Source organism: Onychostruthus taczanowskii, unplaced genomic scaffold (assembly GCF_017590055.1).
Source record: "Onychostruthus taczanowskii isolate IOZ18803 unplaced genomic scaffold, ASM1759005v1 scaffold46, whole genome shotgun sequence".
NCBI classification, from domain to species: domain Eukaryota; kingdom Metazoa; phylum Chordata; class Aves; order Passeriformes; family Passeridae; genus Onychostruthus; species Onychostruthus taczanowskii.
The window spans coordinates 5,267,220-5,283,824 of record NW_024502125.1 but is presented as its reverse complement, the minus strand read 5'-3'; the positions used below and the strand labels follow the sequence as shown (position 1 = coordinate 5,283,824).

Here is a 16,605-nt window from a genome sequence, read left to right as displayed (position 1 = left end):
GTGGATACAATTAAATGAGTCTTCACAAAGAAGCTGTGTATGTGTGGTATTCTGTTCTATATTTATAGAAGTTAGAAACTATCTTTTTAGGGATATTTAGGGATATATATATTTTCTCATCTATGAATTCATGTAGTCTCGAATCAGTCTGAAATAACAGTATAACAGACAAATCTCAAGAAGCTGAGAAACAGCTCTCTAATTTTTCCATGATTTTGCTCATGGAATAATATTTACAACAAATTTTCATACAGTTTCACTGCATTTTCTGCAAAAAAATGGAAATTAAACTTTAAAAGCATATCATAGAACCAGAATATGCTTATGTAAAATTCCCATGATTTTTCTTAAAAAATACTCAAAATGGTTCAGAACCAGGAGGTGATGAAATTTTCTTTGGTGAGGCTATCTTTGATTAAATTGTTCATATGCTGTACTAGTAAAATTTGTTATTTCTCCTTCCTTCAGTGGGTGGATTTCATCTCTTACTGGACTTAATAAGAGTATTCCTGTTGGCATTATGATGATAATCATAGCTGCACTTTTCACAGCATCTGCTGTTATCTCACTAGTTATGTTTAAAAAGGTAAGTTACATATTGATCCCCTCTTTTGTTTCCTGCGTTTGATTTGGATTTTGCTTTCTGTCTTAGGAGAGGTACTCTTTCACAAAGTAGTGGGGATTAAATTATATTCTTCAAGGTGAGCCTTGCCTATTAACATTAGTACAATTTTGCTTATACTGTTGTGGAGTTACAAAATGGTGTTTATACAATGCAGGTATATTCTGCAGATGGGGAATGATAGCTCTGAATTAGAGAACCTGAGAGGTGACCCCACCACAAAGGAGTAGGTGAAAGCACTGGACACTGTGACTGTAGCTGTACATGCCATGTTGTCCATCAGGCGCAGAGAAGTGTGACTGAAACGATTGCTAAATTACAGCTCTTACCAAAATCATTCCCATTAAAATCAATAGATGGGAGAAATGCTCAGCACCTCAGAATAGGATTTTTATTTCTCTGTCTCTGTTTTTTAATATTTTACTGCCAGCTAATGATGCAGGAGCATGAAAACTCAGGGAAATAAACTCTTTCTCTATGGTTACTTCCGGTGAATTTCCACCCAGAAGATCTAAGTATAGATACTGATGCACTAGTAAGTCATTGAGATAAATGTAACTGAGAATTCTGATGATGACATGCTGGCTGGATTCCAGTAATTCAACCTCAGTTAGAGTTAGGTTTAAACATTTTACATATGCATAAATTCTTTTGACCTGTTCACAGTAAACTAGAAATTGTAAGTGTGTGCCTGGAGATGTCCTTTCTTGTCTTCATAGAAATACTCTGTAGATGAGAAGAAACAAGGAAGAAAAAAGTATGGTGGAATATTTTTTTACACTTTTCTTACTGTGTGCATCTAGAGTCTTTCAAAAAATCTGCATATTCATATATAACTTAGTTTATCTTTATGGATGAGAAATAGTCACTCTGTTTATAACAGAGAAAAAAGTTAAGTTAATTTTCCTGCTGTACTGGAATGAAAATGTCTTCGTAGTATTATTTAACAACCTTTTTGTGACTTAACTGAGTGAAAAATAGCATTTGAATTGTAATACTCAGATAATTGGAAGTTAATTAGTTAATTAGATTTTTTTGTCTGGTTTTATTGGTTTTTATTTTGTTATATGCCATATTGTTAAGAATGTTTGTAAGTCATATTGTTTATTCCTATGGTTTTTATGCAGACCTGTTGGTCATCACACTAGTTCTGCAAATGTGTAACTGTGTTATAAGGATATTTTGAAATTTTTAATATTCAATCAGAGTAATCAATCAACTGTAACCAGAGTAAATAAAATGTATCTAAATATTGTTATAGAGAAAAATTCACCAAATATACATCACACATTTTAGTGAACATGATGAGACCCCTCTGAACTTGCAGATAATTACAGGTATCCCCCACAGTCAAATTGTGTGTGCAACAGGACAATGAAAAATTCAGAAGTTTGTGGGAAAAAATTCCATGTTCTCATCTCTGGATTCGCTCAAACACATGAACAAATCACATTTCCCCACCTCATGACTCTGTTTTGCACTGAGACTTTGCTGTTGGTCTGCTAAGGAATGGGAAGTGCGGCACCATTTTCTCAGTGCTTTTCCTCTCCGCAGGTGCACGGGCTGTACCGCACGACTGGCGCGAGCTTTGAGAAAGCGCAGCAGGAGTTTGCCACCGGAGTGATGTCCAACAAAACTGTACAAACTGCTGCGGCCAACGCCGCCTCGACAGCGGCCACCAGTGCAGCTCAGAACGCCTTCAAGGGCAACCGGATGTAGAAAAACCCTGGTTCTCTTCAGCTGTTCTTTATTTTCCAGTCACTTACTGTATTCCCTAAATGCCTAGATCAAAATTCACACAGCATGTCTGTTTCTACTGCAGCTGTGCATGGGTTAAATGGGAAATGGTTGGTTTATTTTATTAGAAATTTATTTATTTTAAAAAGAAAACCATTTTCCCTCTTCTTTAACGTGTTGAATTCTGCAATGTAAGGCTTTATATAGTTTATGGAGGATAAATAATTTCAACAATTGGCCTGAGAATGAACTGTAGTATATAATGATCAAATCAATGTAGTAAGAATCTGGAAGGTTTTTTAGCAATTCACTCCAGTATTTTTAATTCAGGAAAGCAGTTTGGATTAATTATTTTTCTTTGCAAGAACTGATTTCCCTATTTCTACCATAAGAAGTGGGGTAATAAGTGGTCAGTAAGAAGTGACTGAGAAATATTGTTATGTTTGACTACTGTTTTTGCACTTTCAGCAGCTGCTGGGGGTCAAATACAAGTCAGGCATTCTTGTTTGGTTTTGTTTTCTTTTATTAAGTAAGTCTTTTGATATAAACCTGTAAGTTTGCATGAATACTCTTGAGTTACCTGATTTTGTTTAAGTAGTGTTTTGGTCCAGAATTTACCTGTGCCACTTTATAGCATTTGTTTGTAGATATTTCCATGGAGTATTCTCTACCTGTGAAAAATTACTATGGGGGATAAACATTGTCTGTAATAGAATAGTTCAGTTTAAGGAAGTTAACGGTGATTTCAATCACAGAGCTAAATGATTATATATTTGCTATTTTTAACTTTAGTATTCACATATCCCCTGTCCCTCTTCTATGTGCAGTGGTATTTTTGTTTTATTTGGGATTTTTTGGTTAGTTTTTGTTGTGAGTTTTTTTTCAAGTATAGACTTATGTTTAACAGTGGTACTAAATCTCTATCCCAGACAGTCACTCTGTTTACTGCCTGTCCAAAACACTATATATACAGTATTTAATTTCTAACAGGAATATTATCTAAAACCAGGCTCTTGAAGCAATGGCATTTGATGGATACTTGAATGAATTTTTGTATTAACTCAGCCATCTCTGTGATGTCATTTAAGCTACAGGAAAAAAAAAAGCTTTTAAACAATTTTGATTCGGCAAAGGGAGAGATGTTTATCTTTAATAAAGTTAAATTTTAAGTCATTGAATTGGAGGCCTAAGAGGTTAGATTGATGCTGTGAAACTAACAACCCATAATGGTATATACCATCACAATATTCTAGAATATAATATCGTCAGGACTTGGTATAGTATGAGTTTCTCTGCTTTGAAGACCTTACATTTTTGGATTGCCTCATGAGACTTACATACAATACTTATACAGTTTTTCAAACTCTTCCAGAAAATGGGAAGATGATATCCCACAACTTGTGTAAATACACACCATGGTTGAAATTAATTCAGCTCTTATGCTGTGTTAATCATAACACAGCATAAAGTTCTGAGGCCCCTCCACATTCTGAAAGTGGACCTAATTCAATACACTGTATTCTGTTTCAATGCACTGTATTCATAATAACAGAAGCTCATTTAAAAAAATACTCCCCTAGCTTAATCCTTGAATCAGTAATATACTGTTAGCATGAATTCTCCCATTAGTCTCCTTTCATTTACTAATTTATTTGAATCACACTTGAATTTGAGAAAACGTCATAGTTTCACCTATGCTGAAGTTCACATTAATTAATATACATGCTTAAATATTCTATCTAACAAGGCTGTTAAAATGTCATAATAGTGGACATGATAACATTGAACGTAAATTTGCGTGGAATGTTTTTAAAGCTTTCCAGGTGAAAGTCACTGTTTTCTGCTGAGATTGGGGAACCATCATTGTGGAAGCTATATATCAAGATTGTTCTTTTCATATTTTAAACTTACCTTGAGGGTTGTATCTATGAACTCTGCTATGGATTACTTTTAAGTGTAAATTTAGTGAATTCTTTTGGTATCTCTTGGATTGGAATCCTAGGGACATCATCTTTACAATTTAACTGAAGATTGCACAATAGCATAGATTACTGGGAAAAACCACCAAACACATTAGGAATTAAACCTGAATTTGACAGGTAGATTTTTTTCTCAAATGTTTGAAGGTTCTTTGAGAAAACATATGGAATGTTCTGTGTGTAAGAATTGTTGATTTGTAATATCATGGGTTGAATGTACAGATTTAAGCCTTCTGAGTGAAATTCAGGGTTGTGTCACATGTGAATACTTTAAACCAGAAATCTGTGATAATTTGCAGCCCAAAAGGGAGGGAAAAGTTTGTTTAGCTTTGACCACAGAAGGCTGAAATTTGTTAAAAATGTTTTGTACCTAACAAAAATTAAATTTTACCATCTCTTATTAATCAGAGTATGGCACCCACTTGAGTTGTCTTTTTGTAGTATTGTGACAAACAGAGTACAAGGTATGAAGTTTAAACACTGGAATGTCAGTAGTCTTTGATTTGTAATTTAGGAGTTGTTTTTATTTACCTGAGGATGTTTGTATATTTTGTAAATTACTAACAATGTTCCACCATCCTAGTGAATGTCATGGTTCTGTACAAATGCACTTCTTCTGTCCTTCTGTTGCATGTCTGGGTAGTTCAGAAGTTTTGTATATTTATTGTATTAACACAGTGTCATAGACTAAAAAAAGACTTTTTTCCTAGGTGTTCTCTCTGTATAGTTTTGACCAATAATGGGGATTTTTCTTCTAACAGTCAGGGTGATGTGCAGGGACGATGATCTATGTAAAAGTCTGACTTGCTTTTTATAATTCTGTATATAGATGCTGTGTTTCTGCTGAAATGGTGAAGCAAAAAGTCCAGTATCAATAAGTCTGGTTAAAGAGAGTTAGTCTACTCAACTGTTACGAAGAAAATTGTTAAAATACTTGCAACTTACCTTCTTGTGCTGTAAACTCACAAGGGTTAAAATTAAACATGCTCTGTCATGACTGAATTGAATTCTACAGGTATTAAGTGACTCTTAAAACATTATTGAAAGTAAAATGAAGTTGCTGAAAAAAGCTTTGCTTTGGTGGTATTTATTTTCCTAATTTCTGCCAGTGAATCAACATTTCTGTGTCACTGCTGTCCTGCTTTTTTTTTTTTTTTTTTTTAGTCACTAGCACAATCTGTTGTTTTTTTTTTTTTCATGTAATGTCACTTACAGCACCTGCTGTCTAGTACTCATCTTACTGCTGGGTTTCCTCTGAAGGGCTGAATGACTTCATCAAGACGACTGTGATGTAGGTAAGTTTGCAAATGCATGATGCATATTCATGCAATGATACAGTGAACAGTGTTCTGAGGTACGGTCAGGATTATTTTGGGAAATGACAGACGTGTGTTTTTGAAGACAGTGTCGCATGCATGCATCAGTGAGTATTGAAACTCTTCATCCACTTGATCTTTGTAATTTACAGATGGCAAAACCTCTTCCTTCAGCAGACTGAAGGAAGAGATTTTGTACTTTCTTGTAAATGTAAGCATGGTTGTGCCATATGATCCAGTCATGTTTTATGTTTAGAATTATTACACAATCTTAGTGCTGTTCATGTGACATAATTCCTCTGGTTTGCTCAGGTTACTTTCCTCAAGAAGTTGTAAGCATGGAGTTGGAAAAGCATGCACACATTGAGAGAAAAGCATGGGTTAAGAGAACTGTAATTAAAAATACTCAGTGATAATTCTGGGAAGATACTTCTGCCACACACCTAGAACATTCTGGTTATTAATCCATAGTACAGCACAGTAAGTCGAATAATTAATTAGGTTTGACTCAATAACATTAAAACATGTGTGAATTAGTTTGTACTTTTTTTTCTACAAATTAATTTTATGTCTGCAAGTAGCTTTTATTTTCATAACTATAAAAATCAGGAAGATTGACAAAGGCAGTAGTGCAGATCTAGCTCAGCAGCAAAAGTCAGTGAAATTTTATACAAGAATTAAACTAGGTATGGCATCACATGATACTGAGGGGAAAAGAGAAAAGGCATAAGGATGTGTAACTTGTGGCTCATGCTGCCATACATTTTGTTCTGGAAAAAAAAAAAGATTCCAGCAGTTTAATGGAAGTGTGTACTGCTCAAGTAAAATAATGCTTTTTGTTGGATGAAAGTGATTACATTGAACAGTTGTGGTTTCAATACAGTCTCTCAATACACTTGGAGCTTCCCGTTGACTAATAAGTGTATATACGTATGTAAAAATAAGCATACTGTCCTGCTTTTGGTGAATGCTCCTTCATGTTCCTGTTACATTACACTGAGACGTGAAGGAAAATACCTCAATACAGAGAAGCTCCTGGTTACAGCATTGAGAATACCAAGTTTTACTTCTTTATATCCATGATTGAAGAAGGGAAACGTGCAGCTGGAGAGATGGGAAGTATTTGGGACTGATTTTTATTAATAAAGTTTGAGGCTGTATTAGTAAGAACATGGCTGGTGCAGGCCTGGAAGATAGGCTGGCCTCAGTCACTTGTCACCCTGCACTCAGCTTTTCTGCTCTGTGACCCTGTACAGCAACACTGGCTGGAGCCCAGACCACTGTACAGAACAGCTGCCTCTGACCACTGGTGCCTCTGTGGCATCAGCTGCTCTGCCACTGCTCCAGCTGACAATGCTGCTAGTAGATTTTATCATGTTTATAGCCTAATTAAACAATTGTGTATGTCTGAGCTGTAGTCATTGCACACATGCCAGAGCATGTTTGCTGTTTTTCAGTGCAGAAGTGTTGCCTTTGCTGTGCCTGTATTTTTTTAGAAGAATGCTTGATGTTCTTTTTAGAGGAGCGCATGATGTTTTGAAAGAAAAAATGCATATCCTGGATTGGGCAGTGGGGTGACACTTTTTGTCCAAGGTAAGACAACAACTGGAAGTAGTCAGAATACAGAATTACAGAATCAGTTACAGGATGGAAAAGACCTAAACACTCCTGAGATCATTGACTCCAGCCTAAGACCTACGTGATTAAATCTGGCATTCTTTCTCTTTTACCTTGGTCAGACCAAGTTACTGATTCCACCACATCTGAGTGATACCTTAAGCCAGTTACAGATATTGAGTCCTACACTCTCAGAATTTTGCTGATATGAAGATATTCCAAATAAAAGGCATTTGTTTGAAAAAAAGCTTTCAGTGAATTGCAGAACAAGACAACATCTTCATATTCCTGTCACTCTTAACACTGATAATAGACATCCATTTTTTCATTGCTCCACTATTCTAAACCCAGATGGAGCTTGGAGAACAAGTTACAAGAAATGTGTAATACACACAACTGGAGACTCGAACTCTGTGCTACTGCCAACTCCATTAACTTTACTGAAAAAGGAAGGTAATACTTTTAGCTGTTCAAATCAGTACTTACTAATTTCTTCAAGCAGTGTTTTATATTTGGAGAATAAGTGCTTTGAAATTCATAAATTGATGGTAGTGGTGCATTCAGTGGCATCTATCCCCTAACTTCTGGACTATAGGTTACTAGATGTTCCAATTTGTAACTAAGAGCTACTTCTCTGAAGTTTAGGAACTGTTGGAAGTGTAATTAAACTATACATTAATAATTATATATAAATTTAATGGAAGTGGACCATTGCGACTGACAAATAAGTGACACGCTGACTTTTCTTTAAACTACGGAAAGCCTTGTTCCTGTTTCTGCTGTAGGCTGGCTTTGTAACCTTCCTCTTGTGTTTGTCACGTCATAGCTGAAAGCTAAAACACTGTGGCAAACACCATTTTTAAAATGCGTGTATGATGAAGCAATATTTGTTTTACAACTGTTACTACCCTTTTTCATGAAAAAGGAAATGCAGTGCTTTAGTTGCAAAATGAAACACATTTTGTCAGAGCTATATTCAATTGGAAAGTCTCTTTAATGCAACTGTATTATATAACACAAAGTTACAATTTCAGATCACATACTTCTGATCAGTAAGTAGTAATAACTGTTTAAGTCAGATGGGAATCTGAAATACATCATTGGATTGGGATCTTAAATGCTATTAAAGCTACAGTCAAAGCGCAGCTTGGCTCAACTTGTCCAATATGCTTGTATTAAGGTAGTCAGACTCCTGTTAGAAGTTTAAATACTCACATTTAATTGAAATTTAGATTAAAAAGAAGACATTAGGTACATCATTCATGCTAACAGTTGTACATAGTGGTGAGTCAAGAACAGAAAAACAGTACCACAAATAAACCATGGCTCAAAACCTACTGTAGCTGGATTGCTGCAGCCACTCTTCCTGTACCGAGGAGCTGTGTATGCATTGCTGCCATGCTCTGCTTTTGTTGGACTCTGCCCTTTCCTTGAGGTGCAGGCACCAGTGCCCATGGCTTTCAAGGAAGGCCTGAACTCCTCTCCATTTACCACTAGGATGTGGGAAACTCCAGTGCGGGGGGGGGGGGGGGGGGGGGGGGGGGGGGGGTGGATAACAATGCAAAATGGAAATTATTTGGCTGAAAAAAAAAATATATCTCAGAATCCAGAGAACTTTATTGAGTAAAATAGATACAAAGGTGATATAGACAACCCAGAAAGAGCTCAGTAGCAATGTTTTTTGCAGTGCCACATTACAAATAAAGCACACTAAGAAACCTTGCTGAGCTTTTTGAGTGTTAATGACAAGAGGTGGACACAGCTTCACACTGGAAGTGTGTGTATTCTGAGTAATTCAAATCAATCTAGAAGATATTTTTGTTAAATCTTCAAGCTGCTATTACTACTGTTGTATTCATCTTCAACATCAGTGATTTTATTGCGTTGCGCTATATCCACACCACCAAACTCCAGCCACTTCTTCCCTGGGAAGTCCCTTTTCCCATCACTTGTTTAAAAGCAAAAACTTTAAAAAAAAAAAAAAAAAAAAAAAAAAAAAAAAAAAAAAAAAAAAAACAAAAAAAAAAAAAAAAAAAAAAAACCAATAAAATAACCAAACCCCCCCCCCCAAAACCCACTCCTTGTATTGCACATCTCACACAAGTCTGTGTATATATATATAATATATATATATTTAAATATGCTACAATTAAAAAAAAGGTCTATGGCACTTTATTGAATATAAGTTTTAAGAAGTTGATGAAACCACAGATGTTTGAAGAAATCTTCAATACCACAAAACAAAGTTAAACTGAACTAATTGGCACACAGGTTTTAAAGAATCCACAGCAAATTCCTCTAGATCCTATGCAGTGCATGTACATTAAGAAGCAGTTACACTCTACAGCCCCCTCATGAAATCAATTAAATTAGCTTTAAGCTGATTTTGCTTTTTTCTTTCCCAGAGTGCCTTTGAAAGCTACTGCTGAGGTGAACTTCAGGAGCAATTTATACAGCTGTGAAATTTAATGAGTGCACCCTGCACCTGAAAACCTCATCCAGGAAAAAAAAATCCCTATATATACCACCTTATCACTTGCTAGTAAAACAGAACCCTGAGAAAAGAAATTCTGATTATTTCTCCTCTGTATTTCTTCCCAGCCTGTCTTCTGTCTGTACTATGTGATGAACATGGATATTCTTGCAAGTTAGTTAATTATGCTGTTGCAGAGCAAGCTGATAATATATCAGCAACAAGCAGAAAAGCTGGTTCTCCTTGGTTACGAATGCAAACAAAAGCAAAATGTGCCACTGAAAATCTCTTTAAAAAATCAAGCCCAAACAAAATGTACTATTGAGTTTTTTTTAAGCATCATGTATATCACAGCAGAGGTCAGCTAGTAACATGAATGAAGGTTGTTCATTGTTTACTTCTCAACCAGAGCAGAGTATGCTCTCTCGACCTTTTTAAGGACTAACCTGACCTGATTCTGGCTAATCAAGTGCTTAAGCCAGTGCAGCATTTTTCACCCTAATACTGTGTCAAGACTTGTTGGCAGTGGTGACCTGGACTTTGGATTGCTACCCACCTAAGGAAGCTAAAACTGTACATCTGCTTAGTAATTAATTTTTAGCTGGTTTATATGGTACTCATACAAGTGCGTACCCCCTCTTTCCCAACTGCAGGGCCCTGGAGGGCAGGGCAGAGCTGAGCTGGTGGCCCAGGTTCAGCGCATGCTCCAGAAGGGGCTCAGGAGGTATGCCTGGAGGAAGCCTTGCTGGACCCCAGGACAAGCCCAGTGCATGTCCTTCAGGTGTGGGGGATGTGTATGGGGCAAAGCCAGCGAGACACACAGGTGTGGACAGGGTGTGTGGGTTCTGATTTTCACCCTCAAGCACCACTTCATGCTGGTAATTTTGCTTTATTAAAATCTTGATTTGTCCAGGCAGTTGGTCCCAGACCGTAACTTTTGGAGGGGATTTAAATTCAATATTTAAAAGAACAGTGAGTTCCCTGTTTTAAAGTAGTTGATGGTGGATGTGGGTTGCAGGAGCAGGTGAATGCAAGAAGAGGCTAGGTTAAAAAAATCCCTTTTTGAATACAGGCAGAAGTTGACCTTGTTGCAGTGCGTCTCAGAGGTCACCTGTGTATCTGTCCAGCGCACAGGTGGCAGGTGCCATGGGCACAGAGGCACAGGAGCTGCTCTGTCACTGTGGTGGGCAGCCGGCGCTGGAAGGGGACCCCAGCTCCAATGCTCACCAATCCTCCAGGCTGCCCGGGCCCGCCGGCAGGACTGCTGAACAGCTCTTGTCTTGTGAAGCACATCAGCAGTGCCTTGAGAGCAGCTGCCTTCCTGGACAGTAACAACCATTTTTTAATAACTAATGGCACATTTTAAGGGACTGACCAGGCAAAACCAAGAATCTCTGCTCTGTGTAATAGTGAAGCAATACTGTCACTAGATGATGTTAAACTACCAAGAAATAAGAAAAGGAATTTAAAATTCACCTAGTATTTAATTAGAACTACTCAGATCAGTTATCCCCAATGCTCCTATGGCACAGTTGCATCATTCCTTTGTTAAAATACCTTACAAACTTCGTATCAGAAGTAGTTCTAGTAAGTGAGGCAACACTACAAATAACACAATGAGCTGGCTTTGAGAAAAAAATGGTATTTGTGGCAATGTCTGTTTAACTTCTGCAGATTTAGTTGGAAAAAGGTCTACTACTATACACACAAAAAAAAGGAAAAAAATCTTTCCAGCCACATAGAATTTGTAAAGGCTTCCTGAAAAATTTAAATTTCCTAAAGACTCATGTGCGTCTGGGTCATGAGACAGACTGATCTGTAGACTGGGAATGAAGTTTCACTGACGAGAGAAAAAGTACAACGTTGAATTACAATGTGGAATCCACAGTTGTAGGAGAGGTTGCAGCCCAGATAAGGCTGGTACTGTGGGGAGCTGTTGTCTGCTTGGGATATCAGAAGTTTTAATAAAGGCTGTAGAAATATTTCAGTTTTATCTGAATCAGGTGAGAGCCAGTCTAAGAACATCTTCTCTGTCTAGTCAGTGGAAACAATATTTACCTGCTAAGTAATAAGTTGCACACACCTTGTGCTCTTAAGTTTCAAGAGAGAGAAACCTGGTAAGGACTTGACTTTCTAAATGACTTAAGATTGGTGTAAATGTCAGGTTTGCTCTCTCCAACACAGAGTTAATATCCAAGAAGGCACTGTACTTCTAGGAAATTCACTACCAAAAAGCACCTCCATGAAAATGGTACCAAACCAGGTGATGGTAAAGAAATATTCACCAGTGAGGGGAGCCCTTGGAAACAAAGCCTCATTAAAATAGGCTTCTCTTTTGCTTAAAAAAAAAAAAATGTGCTGGCTTTTATTATTTTAAACGCAAATTCTTCAAAGTGACCAAGGTGGGTTAGGCAATCCGATCAATCAGAATTTTTCAGTTTTAACAACATTCCTGTTATATACATGTGATTACTCACATCCCCAGTCGGATTAATATCACTGTGTCCTGATCACAGAATGAAACTAAAAATATCCCCAAGTATTTACATTCTGCTTTCTTGGGATCATTTCTCTGATCCTCATTGCCCAGCAAAGAAGAAAGACCCTTTCAGTAGTTCAGGGTTGGAATGCATGGGGCTCAATGACACAAATGGTAAAAACAGGTAAATGGATCTGCTTGCCCAGTCAATGGAAAGCAGACAAAGATCCAGGTGCTGGTATTTTTCCCCACTGGAGTTAAAGGAGGCAGATAAGGTTTTTTCCTTCTTCTATTTCTTCTTGCACTTTGTCACTGGATGTGGCTATTTCAGCTTGCGCCGAGAAGACTGCACAGATGAACGTCAGAACAGTGCCGCCGATAGCTGTGTAGAAAGCCCAGCCCAAGGAGCAGTCTCCTAGTTTGTAAGCAGAAGCATAAGGTCCACAATAGCTTATCGCCTTCTGGCATCCCCAACCTGCAGGGTAAAGTATCAAGCCTAAGATAAGGAAGAGCCCTAGAAGTAAAAACAGAAAGAAGTTTTACAAACAATCAGTCTAACACCAAATGCAGCACATCTAGTAATTGTTATTATGGTCACTAATACTCATAATTTACCAAGATTAGGAGAAAACTGCCATCTCATCCATCCAATCTTCCTTTACTGATTGTTCCCTAGTATATGCCATGCAGTCTTCCAACTAAACTTGAAGCTACCCTGTGATTTATGTTGTGAAAGGGTTATTTTTTATGATAATGGCCTAATTCCTTACTTTAATCTCTGTACTCCTCCTTTCCTCTCACACATTATTGCCACAAATACAGAGCATGCAAAATATTCAAGCATCTCCACCTACTGCTTATGCTTGCACTTCTCAAAAATGTAGGAATATTTGCATCTACTTTTGATTTTGTATTTAGCTAGCCCTCATTTAGCTTTATTTAGCCATTCACCATAAACGTTTGCCTGTTTTCCTCTGGATTTTGCCTACATTGATTTTCTTGCCTGGAAAAAACCAAACAAACAAAAACCAACAACAAACAAAACCCTACCCCAAAACAAAACAAAACAAACCCCAAAAAAAAGACCCCAAATCACAAAAAAAACCAGTTCCAGTTCTACTTTTTTTGGCCACATTAGGATATAGTAGAAAGATAATACTGCCAGTTCACTAAGCTGCTCTCATAACAGAGGGATTCTGGAGTCAGCCTCAAACAAACAGATCCAAGTATCCATAGCCAGTGCATAGGTAACCCTGGGATGCTCCAAACAGTTGACTTCAGAAGGAAAGCACTTTCCCAGTGATGGCAGGGGCAAAGGCCTCAACTCCCCATCTTGCTAAACACCCCCAACAGTCCGGTGTGCCTCAGGCTGGAAGTGAAAAGCCCAGACTAGTTGTTCTGCCCATGTGATTTTCTCTCGTATGCACAGGTTTCTCTATGAAGACCATCTAAGCAGTGAGGGGCTTCATTAAGGAAATTGAAAGTCACATTAGTGTCCCTGCACACGTGTCTTTGCACACAGAAAGGAGATTAATCTTAATGTCTGATATGCTAGTGGCTACAGTGCTTTTTCATGGGCACTAAAAAAAATCACAATGCATTAAACACATACCTCCTTTCTACAAGGAATGTAAGAAGGAGCTAAACATAAGAATAGCTCACAGTATCAAAATTTTCTTTCTGTTTACCTTAAAAATTTACTTAAAAGGAAAATAATGAAAAACAGTTTTTGTTTAAATACAGTCAGTTTATCCAGAAAATTAATATAGCTTTCCAGACCACATAAATATTTCTGATTTACTTTTCCTGCACTTTAGAGGCCTTTATTTAACCTGGTATGCTGATGAAAACAGCTGCTAGAAGTGCTGTCACCATCTAGAAGTAGGCTAAAAGTTGTGCACTAAAGCCAGTCTTTTTTTTTTTTCCTGTGACCAAGAGATTACAAAGAACAGGTTTAAAGACTTGTTTTCATCTTCTTCCATTCAGTTAGACTAGCAGTTAGACTTCTCTACAGTATGTTAAGCATTCCTTATTTGTTCATTCAAAGAAATTTGGCCATTTTGGCATGACATTTTCCTCATCAACAATGAAAATGTGGGTCCTAGCTAGTAAGCAGTTAATTTACACAAAATGCAAAAACCATCATCCAACTGTCTAAAATTAATGTCTGTGAATGCCAGACATTTCACAAAAGAAAGTCCTTCCTCCAGCGTTTTTCTAATGATGACACAACACCATGGGCATGAATGACCTAAATGTCATTACTCTTTGGGGCGGCAAAATCCATTAGTGAGTGATATCCGTTCTCTGTGGAGGGATTTCATCACTGCTTACATTTAAGAACCAGTGACAAATTTTATGCAGTGTTTCCTGGCTGGTTGGCCAAATACATTAAGTATAAAGTATTGCTTTATCTTGGACAGACCTGGATAAGCTGTGCATTCATCCTGCTGAGCCCTACAGCCATTTCAGACTAAACACCAGCAGTTCCTTCTCCCCTATTCATCACTAGTTTCCTGTTCTGCACAACCAGTATGATCACGCTGTGTATCTTTCTGACTGCACACTGGTATGGGCCAGTTGCTGCTCTCTCTAACAATCACAAGCCCTTTGGTAGGTAAAAATCGCCATCACTGAATTAAGAAGCTGGATCTGAAATGCCAGCATAGCTGCTGCCAACACAGAAGTTTAAAAACTTTTTAAAAGTTTACCACTCCATCACTCACAAACCTAGACAGCCCGTGTTTAACAGCAAACCCAGCTTATGGCTCAGTGTCACAAACAGGACCAAGAAGACACATCCATCACTTTTTGTCAAAACTAGAGCACTGGGCAACTCCTAAAAGCTACTGGTTCATGGAATATATGCCCCAAGCTGAAAAGCCATTATCCAAAACTCAGGCTCTCAAAAGGCACAGCACAGCTGCCAAATGTAGTCATCAGGACTTTACTGACTTAGACCTTTTTTTTCAAAAGTACAGAAAATTCCTGGATATATAAATATAATAAATACTATAAAAAGCCACAATTTGATAAACTTCATCTATTTTCTCACAGATGGAAACAAAATATGGAGGAAAGCCTTAACAATGGATTTGAAGACAGTCAGAGTGCGTACCTGATTTCAGACAGCTAACTTTGTAACTCCTATACTGGACCAGCATAATGAAACAAAAAAAAAGTAGTATTTTCACTACCGAACCTCCTTCCTACTTCTCCATTTCAGTGCAGACAGAAAGTGTTTCATGAGCATCTTAGCACTGTCTGTAATATTTATCACAATTTCTTATTTCATTAATAACTGGTTCCTGCTTGACAGGAAAAGTAAATAAAGATGTCAATTCCATTAAGACTATTCAAAATACCCACAGGAGAAAGGCACTCTTTGGTTCATGCTAACAGCAAGGGGAGAGGCACAGGCCCCTCATCACATATTCAGCTCTAAGCTCCCACATCCAGAGCAATGGCTGAGCTGTGCAGCTCCCTTCCTGCCTCTCCCCATCATCCCAGAAAGGAGTGTTCAATTGAAGAGCAGCTTTGCTTCCTGCCACCCAGTATCTCAGAAGAGACAGCCGCAGAGCCCATCTCAATGACTCCTACAGCTGAACAAAACAGGCAGATGATGCTCCACCACACACTAATAGTGCAAACCATTGCCTAAACAGCTTGAAACAGCAGACAGCAAAGCAAAGCAATTAACTGTTCAATTACTCGCAGCCAGACACCCCTCAAAAAGAACCACCCACTCTATTCCTGGAAACATGGATGCAAAGGAACAAGGAGAAAAAAACTATCTTCTGTTGACAGTTTGCCTTGAGACATATCCAGCAGGAGGACAGTAAATATTAATTATGGAAGTTTTTTCCTTAATAAATCAGTTTTTGTTTGTCCCTGTGTCTTTGAAGAGAAGCCAGTACTCAAGAAAAAGAACAGAGAATAAAAATTGTGTGCTCTGTCTGAACAAGTTTTCTACAATAAACGTCTTCAGTTCTTTGTGCTGCTGTACAAGAAATTATTTTTAATTCACAGCCAACCTACCTGTGGAATTATTGCTGTTTGTTCACCCTGCTGGGAGGAAGAAATTCACTCTGAAAATATTACAAGCTGTTTTCCACTGTGCTCATCTACAGGCACATCCACAGAGTTCATGCTTGCGCTGTCCTAGATTTAACTGCCTCTCTGGGCACAGCTGCACTGCTGAAACTGCAGCTTCTGCTGTACACATACTGCTGTTCCTACTTTTTAAGTAGCACAATCCCACTTCTTGAAATCAGTATGATTCTTTTTCAAAATTTCCTTTTTGTTAGTTGTTGCCAGTTCTCAGTTACCTCTTCTCTGAGGAATCCTCAAAACAGAGGTATGAATGTCACACAATGTTGCCA

At 37.7% G+C, this 16,605-nt stretch overlaps 2 protein-coding genes and 1 pseudogene across 2 annotated transcripts in view; 1 reads left to right on the top strand and 2 right to left on the bottom strand.

The window, feature by feature from the left end:
• Positions 1-5,407, top strand: part of SCAMP1 (secretory carrier membrane protein 1) — a 40,352-nt gene extending 34,945 nt beyond the window's left edge. The window contains exons 8-9 of the mRNA XM_041414677.1: positions 469-586; positions 2,177-5,407. Coding sequence (XP_041270611.1) covers positions 469-586; positions 2,177-2,341 — 283 coding nt within the window. The 3' untranslated portion in view covers positions 2,342-5,407. The remainder of the gene's footprint in view (positions 1-468; positions 587-2,176) is intronic.
• Positions 5,408-9,927: 4,520 nt separating this feature from the next.
• On the bottom strand, positions 9,928-12,411 carry LOC121341235 (annotated as a pseudogene).
• The window catches only part of LHFPL2 (LHFPL tetraspan subfamily member 2), a 116,223-nt gene continuing 111,957 nt past the window's right edge, over positions 12,340-16,605 (bottom strand). Inside the window, exon 4 of the mRNA XM_041414723.1 lies at positions 12,340-12,737. Within this exon, the coding sequence (XP_041270657.1) occupies positions 12,481-12,737 (257 nt within the window). The 3' untranslated portion in view covers positions 12,340-12,480. The remainder of the gene's footprint in view (positions 12,738-16,605) is intronic.